The 22,588-nt window shown below is 44.2% G+C and overlaps 1 protein-coding gene across 1 annotated transcript in view; it reads left to right on the top strand.

Moving 5' to 3' along the window:
• Positions 1-22,588, top strand: part of CTNNBL1 (catenin beta like 1) — a 477,418-nt gene that overhangs the window by 230,112 nt on the left and 224,718 nt on the right. Inside the window, exon 10 of the mRNA XM_078652114.1 lies at positions 20,182-20,330. Coding sequence (XP_078508240.1) covers positions 20,182-20,330 — 149 coding nt within the window. The remainder of the gene's footprint in view (positions 1-20,181; positions 20,331-22,588) is intronic.

Raw genomic sequence — 22,588 nt, forward strand, 5'->3', positions numbered from 1 at the left:
AGGAGCCCACCACTTGATTGCTATGATGTTTTAATGAAAGCTCCTGATCAAGTCGGACGCCAAGGTTTTTCACTACCTGCTTGGGTTCTGGAGCCGGGCCAAGATCTTGAGGCCACCAGTCTGGGGTCCACAGAAGTTTGGCCTCACCGAACAGCATCACCTCCGTTTTTGCAACATTACACTGCAGGAGGTTAGATGCCATCCAGTTTGCCACCGCCTTCATCCCCTGGGCAAAGGAGTTCCTGACCTCCACCGTAAGGGTTTTAAAAGGAAAGAGGAGTTGGGTGTCATCTGCATATGACACTGGAATAAATCCATACGATCTCATGATGTTAGCTAGGGGGGCCACATAGATATTAAAAAGAGTAGGGCTCAAACAAGAGCCCTGTGGCACCCCCTTAGAGATCTCCAACTCCTCTGACCGATAATCGCCCAGGGTGACCCTTTGGGTACGACCTGTCAGGAAACTCCTCAGCCATGACAACGCCTTGCCTTCCAGGCCGATGTTAACTAGCCTGGCTGTCATGATGTCGTATGACACGGTGTCAAACGCCGCAGACAGATCCAGCAGAACCAGGATAACAGAATGACCTTCATCCTGGAACATGCGTAGATCGTCTGCGACTGACAGCAAGGTGGTCTCGGTGCTGTGTCTTGGTCTAAATCCCGACTGAGAAGGATCCAGACCGCCTACTAGCTCAATGTAGCTGGATAGGTGGCGATTTACATATTTCTCTATAATCTTCCCCAAAAAGGGGAGAAGAGAGATGGGCCTTAAATTCGCCAACTCCGTCCAGGGGATGGTAGTATTCTTCCTCAGTGGCCTTACTAGCGCCCTCTACCAGTCCATAGGAACCTGCCCTGTACAGAGGGAAAGATTAATCAAGTTCTGGATTTCTGGTCCAAGAACTTCTACCAGCTTAGGCAGGATGCGGGCAGGAATGCTATCATAGGGACTTCCACTCTTGATCTGTGCAACCAGTGAGATTACTTCCTCCAAAGAGATAGGAGGAAAGCTAGAGAGGCATTGAGTAGGTGGTCCTGATAGTACACTCGACTGGGATATGTTGTTATTATTTGTTCCCACAGCCGTCTTTGAGGCCATTATCTTCTCATAGATAGCCTCTATCTTCTCCATGAAGAAGGTAGAAATCTCATTGCACAGCTCTTGAGTGGCTACCTCAACAGTCTCACAGGCTGCTGGTCTGGTAAAGGTTTGTAAGATGTTATACAAAACTCTAGAATCTTTCCCTGCCTCGGAGTTGTGCAGCAATATGGTTTTTCCGCGCAGTCCTGATGGCTTTGTGGTACAATTTAGAAGAGGATTTATAGAGTGTTTTATCCTCCTGCTTTCTAGACCGTCTCCATAATTTTTCCAGTTTTCTTGTCTTTTGTTTCAAGGATCTTAGATCTTCAGAAAACCAGATTTCTTGCTTTTTAGCTGGGCGGGGTTTGTAGATTTTCTGGGGGATAGTATTATTTATTGCATCCTTAACTGCCTCGTCAAACCTGTACAATTCTGTTGTTATATCTCCTGTAGTGAGTCCATACAGGGGAGCTTTATACTGATCTCTAAAGGCTTCCACCGTTAGTTTATGTCAGCCAGAAAATGACCGCTTAATGTTCTCTCCAACAACGTCGTGGTCTCCTACAAAACCTTTGAGACTCACGAGCTGCCACGAGTAGACCGGCCTCTATGCAGCCAAATTTTTAAAACAGCTACACTGCTCTGGTAATGGGCTCTGTGGTAAACACCAATAAACTAAATGCACCAGGCCCTTATTTTATCACAATGACCTAATCGCCTTTTATCAGCCGGTTGGCATTTGACTTACCAGTACTAACGTATTGTGGAACTTTCTCTGAAATGTAAAACAACACAACAGCCGACTTCATAGGGTTCTAAATCGCTAATGTCTCTTCCAATTTGTCATGGTTTCAGGTCAGCGGAGTTTAAACGAGCTGTCAATGCGTCGATGCAATTATGAAGGACTTTTTCTTTATTCCTGCCGGCTTCCTGAGTCCGTCCAAAGTGCTTATTTACAGCGCCCGGGTGGCTTGCTGCTGCTGGGCACTGTGCTGTTACTGTTCTGAGGTCTGGCCTCTACCAGGGGTCGTGTGCAGACAGGTGGACAAGAGGGGCAAGGGATTGGTCTGGAGCACCAAAGTAGTGGCCTTGCTGGGTTTATGAAAATGTTTTTTATATGGTTGAAGGCTCCTGTCAGGTGCTGACTTTGCCATTTTGTGCCTGCATCAGGAGTCATGTAAACAGCTGTATTGTTGCAACGTCTGTTTAAAGGAACATTTTGTCATGTTAGGACTAGGGCAGATATCCCATTTTTTCATGGCACATTAAAGCTGTCCATGAAAGCCTCTACTCTTAATTGTAATATATCCCAAGGCTGCTGACAATATTAGGATTTAAAATGCATATTAAAGGGGCATTTAGTTCATAATCCGGCTGTCTTTTCGAATCAATGGAATGGATTTCATCTCCATATTCTGGCAACGTAGGAATAGCCGCTTGGTTTTTATTGGACACTAGGCAAGGAATTTGGCCTGCAATGTGCAGCACCATGTGACTCTGTACGTCCGCCTATCTGCACATTGTCCATTCTACTGGTATGTGCTGTTCATTGGGGTAACCATATTGACGTGATGTCCCTGGATGGGACTGGCACTGCTCATGGGTTTGATTTGTTTAGTGGAAAGTTGCACTTTCCTGTGTGTTGTGCTCCTTGAGTACACAAGCCATGCAGGGGTAACTGTGCTGTCAGGCGTATTTTTCTCAGTGCTTAACAATAAAGCTGGCATGATGCTTGCTTGTTGGTAGAGGGTTTGGAAAAGATTAGTCTGCGAAAAACATTAACGCTTTGCTTAAGACCACACCTGTACATTATCTGCAGAAAGCAGTCAACCTATTGAAAATTCAACAGCAGCCCGAAGTTGGCAACAGTTGAACTCTCCTACATCCCCTTATAACCTTATCGGATTACATGTGTTGGTGCGGAAGCTCTTCAATCCCTAGCGGCACAGCAAGAGAGATATCTTTGATCTCCTTGAGTCAGCGAATCCGGCAGCCATGTTTGTAACGGAAACATGGCTTAATGAGAGCTCCGGCCCTGACATTGCCATGGCTCTCCCCGATAATTACACCTTTGTGGGGAGAAACCGTGGCCTCAAGGAGGGCGGAGGTATTGCGATCATTTTTAAAAGGGAATTCTCTTGCAAATGGGAAGACTTGGATCTACCCAATTGCGAAGCTGGTCTTTTTAAACTTCTTCTCACTCCTTATTTTACTCTGACCGGAACCCTGATATATCGCCCTCCTGGCTCGGCCAGTGCATGGGCTTCCTCCTTTCCAGAGCTCATTGCACCTCTGATTTTACAATCCACTAATTTTCTCATAGTGGGAGATTTAAAAATTCATTTTAATCTTGCATCTTGTCCAATTGGCATGCGTTTACTTCAGGATTTAGCCGCTCTGGATCTCCATCTTTATAATTCCGGTCCTACCATTTTAAAATACCTCGTAATTTTTTTAACCTCGTGGTGCATTTATTCCCTTTGTGTCCTCTCCCCCTCCCTTTGGCACTCGATCTGAACGCGCGCTGATTACTAACTTGAGCGTCAGACAAGGCAAAGGTAACTGTTTGATTTGTAATCGTTACCTTAGTCCCGTAGTTAGGCGGCAGACTACTTGCTTTGCCCTGTGGGTGTGGCCGAATCACGGGCCGGCATCTGCGGGGACTAACTGAGTAAACAGAGATAGGACAGCGGCCATCTTAGTGAGGGCTCGCACTGCACGTCGCTCGTCCGACTGCATAAAGCCAGAGAAGGCACGTGAGCAATTCTACTGTTTGCACTTTACTCCTGAGGCTTGAGCCGGGAGGGTCATTTTAAAATACCTCGTATTTTTTTTAACCTCGTGTTGCATTTATTCCCTTTGTGTCCTCTCCCCCTCCCTTTGGCACTCGATCTGAACGCGCGCTGATTACTAACTTGAGCGTCAGACAAGGCAAAGGTAACTGTTTGATTTGTAATCGTTACCTTAGTCCCTTAGTTAGGCGGCAGACTACTTGCTTTGCCCTGTGGGTGTGGCCGAATCACGGGCCGGCATCTGCGGGGACTAACTAAGTAAACAGAGATAGGACAGCGGCCATCTTAGTGAGGGCTCGCACTGCACGTCGCTCGTCCAACTGCATAAAGCCAGAGAAGGCACGTGAGCAATTCTACTGTTTGCACTTTACTCCTGAGGCTTGAGCCGGGAGGGTCATTTTAAAATACCTCGTAATTTTTTTAACCTTGTGTTGCATTTATTCCCTTTGTGTCCTCTCCCCCTCCCTTTGGCACTCGATCTGAACGCGCGCTGATTACTAACTTGAGCGTCAGACAAGGCAAAGGTAACTGTTTGATTTGTAATCGTTACCTTAGTCCCTTAGTTAGGCGGCAGACTACTTGCTTTGCCCTGTGGGTGTGGCCGAAGCACGGGCCGGCATCTGCGGGGACTAACTGAGTAAACAGAGATAGGACAGCGGCCATCTTAGTGAGGGCTCGCACTGCACGTCGCTCGTCCGACTGCATAAAGCCATACGTCAATGGCTCCGCGCAGCGGACGCGTATTGCGGGCGCGCCGATCGCGCGCCGGAGTCAAGCCAGAGTCCTGCCCGTCTGCGCCCGTCCGCGAACGATCGGGGCGCGGGGCAGGACTCCACGACTCCTCAGAACACACAAATGATACAGCCCCGGACGTGGATCATCACAAGATCTATTATTCTAAAACCGACCTCCTCACACTCGGTAAGAAGCCTATTCAATCCTGCTTCCACACCATAGAGCCTGATCTGATACCCAGGTCCTGCAATATATGTAATACGCCTCTCCCTACCCTAAGCACTACTGCAAACCCGACAGCAACATGGAAGATGACACTATTAAATTGTAGGTCAATGATAAAGCATAAAATGGAAATTCACGACCTATTGAAAAACAATGAGTTCGATGCAATGTTTCTTACCGAAACATGGCTAGAAGAATCTTCGCTCCCTGACATCCTAGAAGCTATACCAGACAACAATAGCCTTCTGAGAATCGACAGGCAGAAACAACGAGGTGGTGGACTCGCACTCATTTGTAAAAAAGAGTTAGAATGCACTCTTACTAACTCGACCATCACTAATAGTGAATGTGGCATATTTACTATTAAATTAGATTCTACCACTACAATCACTGGTTTACTCATTTATCGACCCCCTGGATCCACCGGCCCTTTTAGTAGTCAACTTATAGAAGCTTCGACCCAGCTAGCAATAAGACATAAAAACCTTATTATTCTGGGCGACCTGAATCTTCATTTTGAAGATACCAACGCTAAAGAAGCACATTTATTAAAAACTGCTCTTAATTCATTAGGCTTAAAACTTTTGTCCAATAACCCCACCCACCAACAAGGGCATCTTTTAGACCCGATTTTTGCTAATTGGGAGGGAATTGATATCTCGCCCCCAATCCCTCTCATTTGGTCTGACCATTTTATGGTACCTTTTGAAACTTCAAGTAATCTCACTAAAAATGTACCTACTAAAGTTTATTCTCACAAGCGTCGCAATTGGAAGAACTACACCCCGGAAATTTTTTAAAAGTCACTAGATGAACAACCTCCCGCCATAGGGCAATCCTTACAAGAGGTATGGAACAACTATGAACAATGGTTAGGAAATGCATTAGATAAAATAGCCCCCTGGACTACCAAACTCCCAGTTAGGCGCTCCAAATCAGAGCCATGGTTCACTGAGAAACTTAAATTAGCTAAAGCCCAATGCAAATCTACTGAGCGCAAATGGAGAAAAAGTTATACACTGGAACTCAAGAAGAATTATAGATCTGAGCTAAAAAAATATCAAAAAATGGTTAGAGAAGAAAAAAGTATTTTTTTCAAAAACAGAATTGAGGAAGCAGCTCATCCCACTAAGGAATTATTCGTTATCTATAAAGAACTGACAAATTCCTCTCGTCTAGATACTCTAGATACGTACTCCACAGAAATATGCGAACAAATCGCTGATTTTTTCGTAGAAAAAGTAGAAAAAATTCATGCTACCTTCCCTAAACCCTCTAGCCTAGTTGACAATGTAGATATTAAAGCTCCTACTATCCAAAATCCTATACTTCCCATGTTCACTACGCCAGACAAAAAGGATCTTCTCAATATCATTAAAGGAATACACTCAGGATCTCCCAGTGATGTGTGTCCACATGATAAAAGTAAGGACATTATGGAAAACACACTTATTGATCATATTATGTATATGATCACTCTATCCTTCAAGGAATGCACTGTTCCAGAAGCCTGGAAACTAGCTCAAGTGATACCTTTAAAAAAAAAACCAGAACATTCCAATCTCACAGCTCCAAAACTTACGACCCATCTCACTTCTCCCTTATTGTGCCAAAATCATTGAAAAAGTAGTAAATGAACAACTTATGGCTTTTGTGGAAAATGAGAACCTACTCCACCCTTCCCAATCGGGATTTAGACCAGGATATTCCACCGAATCAGCAGTCCTGTATTCAACGGAATGTATCCGTAAGATGGTGGACGAGGGCGAGACGGCAGCATTGGTCATGCTGGACCTCAGTGCAGCATTTGACACCGTGCTGCACTCAAAGCTGCTGTCTCGTCTCTCGGACATGGGAGTGAAGGGCCCAGCACTCGCATGGCTTGAATCCTTCCTTACCAATAGATCGTTCCAGCTACACTGCCCACCCTTCAGATCATCTCCTCGCAGCGTCAGCCATGGGGTTCCACAGGGCTCTAGCTTGAGCCCTACATTATTCAACATCTATATGGAGCCCCTGGCACACGTTGTAATGAATTTTGGGGTGGGCATTGTCAGCTATGCAGACGATACTCAATTAGTGTTCAAACTTACACCGGACAGTAAAGAATATGCCACCAACTTCTCAAACTGTATGGCGGCAGTAGCCACCTGGATGGACGATAATTGCCTTCGTCTCAATGGAGACAAAACCGAAGTACTAGTGGTGGGGAAGAAAATCTCTGCGTGGTCCAACGCATGGTGGCCCAGTGAACTGGGAAAACCTCCCAGCCCTGTAAAATCGGTTAAAAACCTGGGGATCATGTTAGATTCTGACCTTTCTGGTAAATCCCAAGTCAATAAAACAACAGGAAAGTGCATCGGCATACTTAAAATCCTTCGAAAAATCATTGATCTCATTCCCATAGGAGCTAGAAAAACAATAGTCCATGCTTTAATAACGCCACACCTAGACTATGGAAATGCCCTCCTAATAGGCCTTAACCAGAAAGGCCTTCACCAGCTTCAATGCATACAAAATGAGGCTGCGCGACTGGTGCTGGGTCTCTCGAGAAAAACTTCCATCAAACCTGCCTTAGCCAAGCTGCACTGGCTTCCTGTTAAGGAAAGAATCAGATTCAAAAGCCTCTGCTATGCCCATAGGATAGCTCATAATAAAGGCCCCATTTATCTTAGAAGTCTCTTGACCATACATCGCCCGATTAGAGACCTAAGATCATCAGGCATGATGCAATTCAAAATACCCCGTATAACAAGAGCTAAAATGGGAGGCAAATCCTTCCGTTTTTTGGCTTCTAAACATTGGAATGATCTTCCCCTCCAACTGCGGATGGAACCTTCCGAAAGAATATTCAGGGCAAAACTCAAAACTCTTCTGTTTCCCAATTAACCTCTGATTTTCTCTCCGCCTCTTTTTCTCTGGTCTGATTTGTAAGCAGTTAGCGCGGGGACTCACAGTTTGTGCAGCCAGGCGCTTTATAAGTGTTTTATTATTATTATTATTATTACTCACAAAGCCAGTAATTTACTGGATCCTATTATCTCCAACCTTGACTGCATCACTCATCTTTCCTCTTCGCTGGTTATTTGGTCGGATCACTTTGTCATTAATTTCTCAATCAAGATCTCTGCCTATAACCCCTCCATTACCCTCCATTCGCAGAAAGCCAGTAGGAACTGGAAACGTTTAGATAAGGAGAAATTGCACAACTGCCTTGAAATTTCTAAACCTATGTTCTTTACTATTTCCACTAAAGAGGTGTCTGCTGTTAGCTCTTGGCTGACATCGGCCTTAGATTTATGTCTTCCTATCCAGAGAAATAAGTCAGATTCATCACCCTCCAGCACCCTGGTTTAATGATTCGCTTCGCCAGGAAAAATCTCGTTGCAAGAAACTGGAACGCATTTGGCGCTCCAATTATTGCACAGATAGGAAAACAAAATACAAGGCCGCCCTCCTGGCTTACCACTCTGCCTGTGATATCGCCAGAGCTAGTTATGCTAATAATACTATTCTCAATGCCCAAAATCGACCAACGGCCTTGTTTAAAATAGTAAAAGATCTTTCTGGCATGTCTTCCGCACCTAAAGACCCTTCTCTGGACACTACACAATGTAACACCCTGGCAAACTTCTTTCGGGAGAAAATAGATAAGATCTATGCTATTTTTAATGCCACTCCCAGTGCACCTATTACTTTTGAGCCTTCATTACCTACCCCTCCCCATTTTACTGATGCTTCTAGTTTAATTCCCACTGTACCCCAACTCCACTCGTGGGAGTTAATTTCTCCCACGCTTTTTCAAAAATATTTACACGAAATAAAGTCTGGCTCTCCCCTTGATCCTATGCCCCCTCAAAAACTGTGCACTCTGGATTCAGCCATACTCCAAATCATTTTGGATATGTTGAATGCTTCATTAGCTGAAGCCATTGTTCCTAATGAATGGAAACATGCGATGGTGGTTCCACTGTTAAAAAAGGCCAATGCAGACCCTACCAATCCCGCGAATTTCCGTCCTATCTCCCTGCTTTCTTGCTATTCCAAGGTTCTTGAAAAACACGTCAACTCTCTCCTTAGTTCTTATGTTGAATCTTTCAACCTTCTTCACTGTTCACAGTCTGGGTTCAGGGCTGGCTTCTCCACTGAGACCACGCTCCTTGGTGTGACTGAGACCATCAGAGGACAGGTGGACAAAGGGGAGACAGTGGCACTCATCTTGCTAGATTTGAGTGCCGCATTTGACACCGTCTCCCATTCCATCTTGTTGTCCACCTTGAAATCTGTGGGGATTGACGAACCGGCCCTGGCCTGGATTGCTAGCTTTCTTTCCCATCGCACTTTTCAAGTTTTTTCTTCCACTTCTGTTTCTTCTAGTTTTTCCTCCCCTCACAGTGTCCCCTAGGGGTCTATTCTTAGTCCCCTCTTTTTCAATCTTTATGTGAGACCTCTTGCTTTCTTGGCAGAGCAAGCAGGCCTCACAATCTATTCTTATGCTGACGATACTCAAATCGTCTATTCGCTCTCAACGAATAAACATCTTCCCACGTCCTCCCTGCAGTCTGGACTAGAACACATTTTCAATTGGATGCATAGTCACAAATTGAAATTAAATGGTGACAAAACAGAGCTGCTCCTCTTCGGTCCTAATACATCGTTGTGGGGCCCGCAACATTGGCCTCCTCAGATGGGCCCTTTTCCTACCCCTTCAGTTACAGCCCGCAATCTCGGGGTTCTTTTTGACAATCAGTTATCACTGAAACAACATGCTGTAAAAGTCTCGGCCACCTGTACCACCATCATCAGGTGGTTGAGAAAAATTGCGTGGATGCTTCCAGCTGAGACCCTGAGAACCGTGGTCCAAGCCCTTGTCACTTCACGGATGGACTACGGGAATATTCTTCTTCTGGGCGCCTGTAAGGAGGTAATAAAGAAACTTCAGGTGGTTCAGAACATGGCAGTCCGCCTGATCTGTAACCTACCTGTTAGGTCCTCGGCCGCCAGCCATCTTCGCAAGCTGCACTGGCTGCGAATTGAGAGCCGGGTGAAATTCAAAGCCCTCTGTATTATGCACCACATCAAAATGGGTAAAGCCCCGCAATACCTGTCTTCTTTGGTACAGCAATATGCCCCCTCTCGCACACTTAGATCTTCTACTCAAAACAAGTTTCAGATCCCCCGTGTCAACAGAGCCAAAATGGGAGGTCGTTCATTTGCCTTATTAGCACCCTCCCTATGGAACTCCATGCCTCAGTTCCTGCGTTCTGAAAACTGTTATCTGACATTCCGCAAAGGAATTAAGACCAGGCTTTTTAATATGTAATATCCATGCCCATAGTATCTTAAACTTTACTCATCTTCTGTTTGCTTTAGCGCCGGGAAACCTCCGGGTAGCTGTGCGCTCAATAAATGCAATTATAATAATAATAATAATAATAATAATCACAATAATGTGCTGCATGGCTAAGCACTTAGAAGGTTCCAAAGGTGAAACCAATTGGCTGTGCCAATGCTTTCCCCCCCATTTTTTTAAAAGTAAAGAACGTTGCAACATAAACCAAGCCTGACACGGGCACCATCATCACACAGCACACGTCATAGGAAATGTGAAACACCCTGCCCCTTGCTGATTCTTATGAATGGTAAACCATTTGGCCAAGACACATTACATTAGTGCTCCTCTTGTGTAACCAAGAGAGGTTAAGTTTTACCTTCATTCTGTGTAATCATCCTTTGAGTAAAAACAGCTAAATTTTTCAGTTTTTAGTTCCACATTGTCAGGCTTCCCATTTCTTTTGTGTGACCCTCAGTTTTGAGTACATTTTACCGTTACCATCGCTTGGTTTCAATGCCTACATTTTCCAGGACTGTTGTGCCCAGTTGATACCATGGGAGAGCAAGGTAATGGCCAAGGTTGACATATTGGACCATATTAAGCTGTAAAACATGAGCAATAGACACACTTTTTATTGCAATCTATTTCTATCTAAATGTTTTTCAGCAGAATGTAAATTACATACACACTTCACAATTTAGAACTTAGCTCTCGCAAAAAACTTCAAACTACATTTAAGGCACATTTTTTCAGAGTTTCAACTTAGTGTTGTACTCCCTGAGCAGAAAATCTCCTCTTTAGTTTACAATTTTAGTATTTTATACCATTTAAGGTAGTCTGGGTACATTTTATTTTGTCAAAGGTTGGATACATTTTTATTAGGTCCAGCTTTCCAACTCTACATTGCACCCTGGAAGCATTTGGCTAATGGTGCCCCATTCGTCTCAGCCACCTAGGACCCTCATCCTTGTATATCTACCAGATTTTTAGAACTTGAATGACCGCATATTTGTACTACTTCTCTCTGGGTGCCCTTTACCTTTAGATGATCCTTGCCTGTGAGACTTAAAAGTGAGCCCAGCATATAACAGACTATACTACAAACTTATCAGCCTAACTTACCCACATAATGGCACTGACACACTCCATCCATCCATCAAAATGGTGTGGGTTAAGCTTATTATAGTTTTTTTTTTTACTTTAGAGGCTGTTGTGCTTGTTTTCAGGCCATGCACATTTTGTGACCAGGATAGTTGTTATTACATTTCTTTGAGATGGGAGTGCACCCCCATTCCAGATGAGATAATGCCCCCCTCGCTCCACGGTGGCACACCCTACAGTTTGAAGATCCTGGTCTATCTATAGGTGCAGGAAACCATCAACACAGTTGCGTCCTCCACAGGGCAGGAACTGCCGTACCATTCAAGAGCAGCACTGCACTGAAGCCTCTTCCACATCCGTGTGTTGGAGCTCATGGCGATACAGCTAACACTTCGAGCCTTTCAAAACAGACTCAGCAGCAAAGTGGTTCTAATCGAAACAGATAATACGACCATGATGTATTATTTACAAAAGCAGGAGGCAAACATTCTCCACAGTTTCCCAAGGCCTAACAGTTTCACATTGGACACGCTAATCAAATAAAAATGTTAGCGGAGCAACTTCAATGAGTTGGCAATGACTTTGCTGATCTCAGCAGAACACATCAGGAAACCCATGAAAGTTAGATAAACACCCAGGTTCCTTACAATTATTCCACCATTGGACAACAACTAACAGTGGACCTGTGTGCCACCACAAGACTTGCAAAATGCCAAAATGTCTATTCCCGGTACCCACATGCATGGTCGCTGGGCAATGCCCAATAAGTAAGTTGGTCAGGGATATTTACAGGAAAAAGCAGCAGGTACCAACACAAGCGATTCTCATTGCTCTGAGATGCTCTTGGCAATCTTGGTACAATGGCCTTTGGAGAGGTTTATTCTCTCGCAAGAAAAGATACAACTCCGTCCAGATTTGCTCATCCAGCATCTGGATTGGCTACTTCATCCCATCATCAAGTCTCACAGTCTTGCAATGTGACACAGGAAGTTCCAGGGGCAATGGTTGCAAATTCTAAAACAAGGTAAGAAACCTACTACATGGGCATGTTATCTAGCTGACCTGAAAATTATTTCTAATCTACTGTAGCAATCCCAACATTCTGGCCTAATCAGCGACACTTTAACGTGTGCCGCATCTTAAACCTGCAGAAAATGTGGATAGACTACACCTACTCACTGATACGCCTGGCTACAGTAGCTATGTATCTGCAAAATGGAGAACCTTAGTCTATTTATAGAATTCCTGAATGAAGGCCACCATGGCAGGTCTTAAAAGTCCCTTCTTGTGACCTTAATATTGTCGTTACTAGGCTTATGGGGCACCCTGTGAGCCACTCCTGTCTGCTGCAGTTCTCTTTCACATTTCTCAGGAGAGTAAGTGAACTGCAGGCTTTGTTAGTTACACAGATATTGCTGCTGTGAGCACACCCTCGTTGTTGCCAAAATGTATAATGCCATTTCATGACAACCAGTCCATTGAGTTACCTAACTTTTTTCTCAGCCACAGTGGCCAGCAGACGAAGGGGATACATACTTTGCTGTGTCATGAGACATTGTGTCCTATGAGGACTATACTTAGTCCTTCAGGCAAACCAAAAACCTTTTTTGTTTCTTTTGCACAATCTCACCTTTGCTATTCCATCTCCGAGGCAAGCTTGGTAAGGTGGGTTATTCGGTGCATTCACCTCTGTTATGCCAAAGCCAAATGCACATTCTTGGAGGAAATTTATTTTGTAAAAAATGGAGACACAATAGTTTTCTTTGGTAATATCCCACTAGAAGACATTTGTATGGCACCTACTTGGACTACTAGCTTCACATTGACAAATTACTAGGTGAACATTCACAGTGCCAAGTCGCGTCAGACAGACTGTACTTGGCTTTTCAGCAAATTTCCACAACGCATTTACAAGATCACAATCTCTCCTCCTTCTGCTGAAAGTCATACCTATGCAATCTAACAATACCTAATCTCTTCTAATTTGCGTATTAATCCCACCAACCATGTGCTTGAGCTCACCTTCCCTTCCTCTTACTAAAGATAGCAGGAACCACTATTGCTTTAGTCCACCCGAAAAAACTGATATCACTACATGGCATGGTTTGCTTTGAGCGCCCAAGACTAATCCTAATAACAATAACCAATAACACTGAACTAACCATTGGGTTCCGGAGCAACGTACTGCCCGGTTTAAGGAGCTTCGACGCCTTACCAGCGGAAGTAAGCGCTATATAAATACAATTACAATTCTACTCATCATCTGCTTATGAGGGCACCCTATGTTGGAAGGGTATGCCCAGATGTGGGTCCTGTGCTCACTACGCCACTGGAGTCAAGCTATCCTAGCTGAAGACGGCTGATAGCCAGAAATCGGTCCTAGGATGCTTTATTCCGCTCCAGGGAAGTCATGACTTAGCAGTTCGGTCTGGACTGTTCCCATGAGGCACAGGGTCAAGACTGATTTGCATATGACCATGTCTGAACTGGGGTGGCTTGGTGAGCAAAATAACGATGGATTAAACCCAGATCTGTGACTGGGAGGTGAATGTTTTTCCATTGTGCAACATTCCATCCATCATATTGTGTGTTTTGCTGCTATGATGGCAAGCAGCCATGCTAGGGATATGGTTGCTGCTAGTTAGCCCAATCACAGCATGCGATTTTCAGCAGCTGTTGCTGCAAACAGAAAATGTTACTTACCCATCCCTTCTGAAGCTCTACATCTCCACACAAAGAGTTACCCCGGTACGGAGAGGTTTGCACTGTCTAAAGGTGGGGTCTATCCTGGTGCATTGTAGGTTTATAAAGTTCCAAGCCCAACATTAGGTGACTAGTGTGAACAGCAAATGAATTTACAGCACTGCAAGCTCAAACTGATCTCTGCAGCTAAACCACATTTTCTATTTTAACATGTAGATTGTATACAGAGACCGGTGTAATGCTGGGACAAATTCATTTTAATATCTGACTAGTGCATCGGAATCAAATTTGGCACTTAGAGTAATGCTTTTGCACAGTTCTCTCTCAAAACCAATGTATTATTCTGTGTCCCAGTGAGCTGAATGACTAGATCATTAAACATCAAACTATGCTTCACTAAGTAGAATGTTGGCTACCATCAATCAAGCATGACAGTATTCAAAGATAAGGGAAGCTCATTTTTTAATAGTGCTGGTAGCATCATTTTGAACCTGCCTGAATAACTGGCAGTCCTCGCGGAAGCCTACAAATAATTGATCAAGACAGCGATTAGCCAGGCCTGATGGCTCAGTGGAGTAATTGATAAAGTCTTGGAATCTTTGTTTGACAACATGGTCACAGGTTTAAATTCTGGCAGGGCCACTCAGCCTTTCATCCTTCCGGGTTGCTAAAATGATTTGATAACAGTACATATCTGTTATTCAATACCAAGATGCGCGGGGGTCGTGGGGAGAGAATAGACGGGTGACCGTTTAAAAAATATGCCTTAAAATACTAATGTTATTTGAATTTGATGCTTTATATGTTTCTTTTTTGCATTATAACGTGTTATTTACCGCAGTTGTATTAATAAACGCACATTCTCGTATTTATTACAACATCCTGTGAAAGTGGCAAAAGAGAGGCACTTTACTGAATCACAGATTGCACGTTACAATGGCGTTCCACAGCGAAACAACGGTAATTCGTCGATGTGATTCAAACTTGCTGCATAAATGTAACCCCTTGCATCATGGTTTTGGTGAAATATTTTTGTAAAACATACACCTGAAATGCTGTTACACCTGGAGTGCTGTTAATTAACTATATCGAAGGAGGCGATGGACAATTGGATCCAATCACCTCCCATAACTCATATCCCAGCCCCACTCTCAACAATGGTATGCGGTGGCATATTGCACTTTGTACGTTATTTATTCACTCAGCCAAAATGCTGGTTGTTTACAGATTATAGCACAGGTCTATTGAACCTGCAAATCTCGTTCATTTGTGTAAGAGGCAGGTGTAAAGTACTACACCTTGAAAAGACACTCCGATTTCTAAATTATGATGGAAAAAGTTGTTTGCACTTTTAGTTGGGATTTGTCTGAAAGATGTGTGCTGCTTACTGTTGGCAATCAAAGTCTTAGTCTGTGTCAAATAGTGACAGTAGAGACCGTGCAAAGTTCTTCGTGTGGAAAAGTGTTTCTCAAGAATCACAGTGCGTTCTTTCTAAGATGGTGACTCTCTTTAAGAATGTGTAGGATGTCTTTCCTCTCATGGATCGGACCCAAGTATGCCTCATATTAGTGAGAGTGTGCATTTTTGTAGCATACTTTTCTTTCATAACAAATCCTCACTTCGCAATGTTCTGGCATTTGCCTGCCTTACTATGGTGCATGACCTTATACTTAGAATAGAGGGGGGGGGGTTACAATCTGAAATGAGAAGGTTCTGCTTGTTTGTAAGTTTAGAGAAGAGCCCAGAGCCTATGGATAGGGATACATTTGGTCTGAACCATTTCGTCTAAATGATATGGTCTCTGAGCAAGTCTGCCAGTTTTTAACAAACTCAAGGGTGCTGAGTGTCTGCTTGCACTGTATCCCTTTTAGCAAGAATACTGGCTAGGATTTCTGCAAGCATTTGGTAGCAGGCACCCACATTTCCTTTTTAAGTCTCGCCTAAAGCGCAGCGTGCTTGCGCTGCCCTAGGAGAGGGCTTGTGGAATCCCTTCAGACTTCCAAGTACCTCCTCCCACACATCCCGTTGGCCTTTGTATGTGGCTTTCAATAATTGAAAGCAGACAAATGGGCAAAGACGAGTGCATGTCCCGCCCATCCTCAAAACTTTCACTCCCATGGCCTAGGGGTCTCGGTAACACACAGGGTGCCATCTGTTCTGGATCAGGTTTACTCCCAGAGCGTTTTGTTCTCAGGAGCCAGCAGCGGCGCGCGCGCGGGATGCCATCTGTTGTGGGTCATGTTACAAATGCTTTTACTTTTGCGGCTGCGCGTGTTAAACAACCGACCACTGGAAACATAAGACTTCCCCCGCATGTCTACTCCTCTCTCCCTGCGCTCCCCCTCTCCCAGCCAAAACATTACTTTGTAGAACACTGCGATAAACTCGAAGTGAATGTAATGTCAGCCTGTGAAATACGAAACAGGCTCGGCATACGAGTCGCGAGTAGGCATGTCTAATGAAACAATGTTGCCAAATTTTGAGGAAAGGCTAAGCTGCTACACCAAGTGTTACAGTAACTTCTCCACGCCCTCCACTCTCAATGGAATGCAGACGAGGAATGGATCCGCTTCTCTGGAAGGTCAGCTTCCCTGAGGTCCAAACGGCAGAAGGCTCAAGCCGCTTATGTGCCCAAACCCTCCCATAAGTAGGTAACTACCCACCAGTCCATGTTCCCCAGTGGTACACATCTGAACATTAGTACAAAGCTGCAGATTGGCCCAAGCTGCCAGGGTTCCCACACCGCCCAAAATCCACAGTGTGCTGGGGAAAAGCAACACCAAATTATTTTGATGTGTAGCGCATACGCACACCACTGTTGCATAGATCTCTTTAATTTAAGCGCGCTCCCGTCCCCACAGGTCCCAGCATCCGACTGAGGCTGCTCAGTGGGTGCAGGGGGTAGAGGGCTGGCTGGACGGGCTCAGGTGTGCTTTTGTTAAACAGCCCCATAGAAGATATATATTTTAATATGATTAGTCTGATTAACTCCCTCAGTTGTTAAAGCAAAGCCTGAGCACTTCACATTTGTGGCATGGATGGAAGAAAAATACATAATTAATGGTAGCTCTGAGGCTTCCACCCGTGCAGATGTTGTGTAAAAGCAATGTGCCCAGTTATAATTGTATCTGCTTGTGTTATTCATCAAAGAAGAATATCTTTTAGAGGACATATTTAATAACTGCTGCAAAATAGAAATAAATTACAGAGCTTTTCTCTGTTACGTCGTTTTATTTTATTTTAATTTATATTATCTTTATTAATCAAGCGATGTATATTTTCGTATCTGTACATATATGGGATTACCATACGTGTGTGCGCGTGCATGTCATTGCATAACTCATTTTATCTAAATCAATCGGTGTGTATGAATGTATATGCACATATGAATTATGTATATTTTATATATGAAGGATAAGCCTATGTATGTTTGCCATTGCATAATTGATGTAATCTATTTCAACCAGTTTACGTGCACCTATATAGATGTATACACACAAGCGGTACTTTCAGTGAGCGAGAGTTCAGACTGTAGACTCACAGATCGGAGCTGAGTGCACTCATTTCGAGGGCCAAGATTCAGGAACAGAGCAGGCCACGTTCATCCTAGAGGGGAGGCCACGTCAGAACAGACTAACGCTTTAATACTGTGGGCAGGCTGCGCCACTAGCAAATTATGGGGAAAAGTACCTGAGGTCTTCTCAGCATGGTTCTCCTTCCGGTGCATTGTAGTTCATCTTTTGCGTTTTGCCCACCATGCCACTGTAGTCTCTTTTGTGCTACATAGCTAAACACTTATACGGTCCCAAAGGCGAGATCTATTGGCTATGCTAATACTTGTTACTCTTGCCTTCTCTGCACCAGTACACGTCCTTTGTATTTTAGCCATGCTGACAGATGGTCTCCTGTATATTGTATTGTATATCACACCTTCTGTAACTAACTAAAGTATTTCTTTGTTATTCTGTGCTAAAGAATATTAGCACTATTAGAATAGAGATTGTCAATGCACCATGTGATGATATAATAAGATCTCACCTTAAGGATACACCAGACCCTGATCCCTAGGCACCAATCACATTGCCAGAAAATCCACCTAACTAAGGGCCTTATTAGGATGGCGGTCGGACTTACGTCTGACTGCCATCCTGGTGGGAAACTGGACCGCCCGACAAGCTGTTAGCGGCTTTGCACCCTGAATCACGATGTGACCGCCTTCAAGGCGGTTGCAAAGTGCATGATTTGCATTGTGCCGCAGTACAAAATATGCATCCTGTGCATAATCCCTGCATTATGTGTGCCTGCCACATGGTGCAGGGATATGTAGGGGGCATCATAGGTGCTGCCCAGGGCCCCCATATCTGAGGTCTGGGGGGAAGAGAGGCCCGCTACGGACCGCCAAAGTCCCTTTCCTCCAGCCTTTTCAGGGCAGGTCAACCACCATGAAATGTCCGGCGGACAGTGACATTGTAAATTATACGGCGCTGCCTGAGCAGGCACAGCGACTGTTGTAGGGATACTACTCCTTCCGACGCACTGATGCGTGGCAGTTGGTCTCTCCGACCGCCTGACATCCACCCGCCATCCTAATGTGCTGGGCGGTAAACATTATTACGATGGCGGTGGGACCGCCACCGACGGGCTGGCGGTCTCACTGTCATCGTAATCAGGCCCCTGAATGCTGACCCAAGGTGGCTTTGTACAATATGAAGGTATCAATGCATTTGTGTCCGTCTCCCCCAACCTCGAGGGGTTTATTTTTCTCAGTTGTGGCCGACACGAAACTGGTCCCAGACCAGAAACGTGGACCACTCTTTTGGTTATTCTCTCAGGCCACCAGGCTGCACTTGAATTCCAGAGGCAGTTTGAATTTTAGCTCTGCAGGTGGACTTTTTGTTGTTGATACAGATGTACGCACAACAAAAAGGTAGAATTCATATTGTTTAAAACAAAAGCACGCCTCTTCCTGTACAGTACTGTTTGTAACAGCCATAACTTAATAAAGTGAGCTCCCTGAAGGACCGGCTCTCTTGTTTGTCCCAGTGAAGTCTGCTGCTAAATTGGATTATAAATCGTGCCGCTGGAAAGCTCTGTCCCCGTTTCCGATCCAGAGGTGCCTTACCATGTAGAAATATCACAGTCTGCATCCTTTAACCGAAGCAAGACATGAGTTGTTGCTCTCATCGCTTCAGCACTCTGATGCCCACAAAGGGGTTGTGTTGTTGTGTTCTTATGTTGCAGGGGTTGGAAAGTCATGGCAGGCATCTGAACGCCTGCCAACAACCTGAGTGATGTTGGGCAGATCCTTTTTGTCTCTTTCAGGTTCATGTTAATCCATTGTACGCTATGGTTTTCACTGAGTTGGATTGGTCAGTACATACTTATTTATACTAATCAGAACGTGCTTTTAATACAGGTTTCAATTTTGTCCGTTTTTTGAGTTCTGCTAACAATTGTCTATTTCTTTTCTGTAAACACTGGCTTCCAAATGGTCCTGCTATGACCCAGAGAAATAAATCCATGGTGCCAAAGAAAATAAATCCGAAATTATTCATAAATTGTGGCCCCTTTTTCTTTTTTCATTTGACTCTTTTGACTAGTTTATTTGTTGGCATGTGAAGGTGCATCTTGTCTTTAGAAACAGAGGGAGGGGCTTCACTGACTGCATGGATTTCTGGTAGCAAATATAAGCATTTTGTATGGCATGGCTTCTCAGTGCCTGAGTTATGCATTATCTGCAAAGTCAGAAGTTGAGCGTGCAGAAATTTGCAGACGTAACATATGGGGAATCGAGCTGGTGGCCGTTCTGTTCCCCAGGCTATTAAGAAAAGGATGACCTTGTACCTGCAGTTCTTTCTTTTTACGAAAGCGCATTCTGTAGTTATTTATAGCATGCAATATATTTAGAGATAGTGGACTAAACTTTTCATGTTCAATGTATGTGTATGCTTCCAGTATTAATTTGACCTGATGAAGTCTGCTGCTAAATTGAATTGCAAAGGGTGCCTCTAGAAAGCACTGTCCTTGTTTCACCACCAGAGGTTCCTTACCAGGTAGAAATGTTCTTCTGTCAGCCAGTGCAAACTCTAAATCTATATGGTGGTGGTGGGTTATTTATTTCTTACAGAATGGTAAATCCGTGCAAAGTTGCTGATGTGTGAAATTTCTTCAGTAACCTTTCCATCTACTCTTGTGGTCTGCAGGTATTTAAACGGCACAACCCCAGCACAGCGGAAGAGCAAGAGATGATGGAGAACCTGTTTGATGCCCTCTGCTCCTGCCTGATGTTGAGCTCCAACCGGGAGCGCTTTCTGAAAGGGGAAGGGCTTCAATTGATGAACCTGATGCTCAGGTATGTGAGGTCTAGATGGGAAAGACTAAAGTCTCTGATATGGATGACTGCAAGTGATTGACTTAAGAACGACAAATAACTGTGGGTCTAATAGTGAACTCAAAACATGCTATGTGTTGCTGGCTATGTGTCTGCTACTACTATAGAGATAGAAGACAGACTGGACAGTTAACCACTGTGAAAAATGTCCATCAGTTACGCGTTTTTGGGCACCCAGTACATCATTTGGTCTACTCCACAGTAGTTTGGCCACCACTCTATCCCCATAGATATATATTGGAGATACGTAGTGATGGATGGATGTCTGGTAGATTAAGTTTGTTTGTAACTGAGAGCGGTGCATAAAAAGTGAGTGTAAGAAAAAATTATAAGTGTAAGATTGGATGGTGCATACAATTATTACTTTATTCTGGAGTCATGCACCTCCAAAATTAAAAACAATAGTGCAAAAAAGTCAGGTGGTTCAAACAAATACCTTCTGACTGGGCTATCTGGTCGACATGTTTCTGCGGGTGCTGGTCAATTACTATACCATCCGCTTCCTCAGGACCCATAAACTTAATTGCTACTGCTAACGTAGTGATATGTGAAAAAACAGGACATTTGTGAACGGAAAAAAAGTGTCACCTGTACACTTCCATTTTTCTCCTGTGAGTGTCCGTTTTTGATTCAGCCAGCAAATCCACATGTAATGAAACATAAACAATAATAACACTTTCGTTAGTTAAGGCTATACAAACGTCATTGCTAAGATTATTCCAGTACTGCATCTGGGTCAAATGACCCTAGTGTGTATAACATTGTCAGCGTAATCAATGTCTCACCTTAATTTGTAAGGGAAATTGCCTCACCTCACCTGGCAAACAGCTCAGGAAAATGAAGCACCGCTCTAGAGTGCAGAGAAATATATACAAAAGTCAGTATTAAAAGCCAGTGTCTGGCAAGTACAGAGTCACCACCTATGGGATGCCTAACAGCAAACCAGTAGGGGTCAATTGTCTTATCATTCTTCATGATTTTGGCACATTTGAATTCATCAGGCATACAATGTATAGAAGATCTGTTCAATCGCCATGAGGTGTCTATTGCTACCATAACATAGTGCTTATGCTCCAGAAAGTAATAGTTTGGCAGTTAGCACCAAGCGCATTCGAGCACTAATTGTTTAAAGCTACAATCATTGATACTTTGCCACAGACAGATACTATCTGTCTACCACAGTGCAATCGCGCTGAATCTTAAAGCGCCTTCCATCTATTTGCACACGCAGCGTCTATCATGCACTGCATATCATGTAAGGAGTTAATGAGTTAAACATAGCCCCTCCCGCACCCTTACCTCTCCGTCGGTACTTCAGACAGCCAGCCGGGCTGTTTGGGGAGGTGCCGCGGGGGGAGACGTGCACTTCCTTATTGTTTCTGAGCCAGCGCGATAGGTCGCACGCGCGGCTCCTGGAACTACCAGTGCTTCTGGGAAATGTGGTCCCGCACGCGCTGGACAAGCGTCCTCTGGCGCGTGTCAGATGAAAACTACACCTGCCTCTGGGAAATGTAGTTTCAGAAGCGTCCCACGTTCGCGCTTTGTTTATACTACCGCTGTTCATGGAGATATCAATTTGCAGCGCAGTAACTATATAAATCGATGTGTCAATGCTATAATAACAGTCCTGCAACCATCGAACTCATTCTAAAGAGTGCTGGGAATCGGTGTGGACGCTATCACTGGGTGGCATATGAGTGTGTTGATTAAACAAATATCGCCAAATTCTGAGCATATTTACAAGGCCGACATCTTCGTGGCTGTTTAGCCTAAATATAAGTGGTGGAAATATACTCAGTTAAGGCGATGATATGGTCCTTATCTCATTAGATAGGACAAACATCAGGATAATAGCAGGTGGCCAGTCAGTCTAGCCTCTCAGTGTACATGCAATCATCTGATGATGCTCCTACAGTGTCATCCATGGGATGTCTTCGTTGAGCCCGCCTTTATCGCAGTTGAGCCTGTACACCCATTTTTGCTCGATTTTAAACAGATGTCTAGATATATCCGTGATGTGAGTTGGAATGTTGGGTTGTTCTAACACAGTCCACTCGAACTCCGTTGGTCTGTGCCCCACTTGGATATAGTGATTCGTCAGTCTTGTTGCTTGCTTTCTGCACCTTATTGTGCTCTTATGTTCTGAGATTCTCGTTCTGATCTTACGGGTAGTCATTCCGACATACCTCAGTGCACACGGGCAGGTGATAAGATAGATC

Source organism: Lissotriton helveticus, chromosome 7 (assembly GCF_964261635.1).
Source record: "Lissotriton helveticus chromosome 7, aLisHel1.1, whole genome shotgun sequence".
NCBI classification, from domain to species: domain Eukaryota; kingdom Metazoa; phylum Chordata; class Amphibia; order Caudata; family Salamandridae; genus Lissotriton; species Lissotriton helveticus.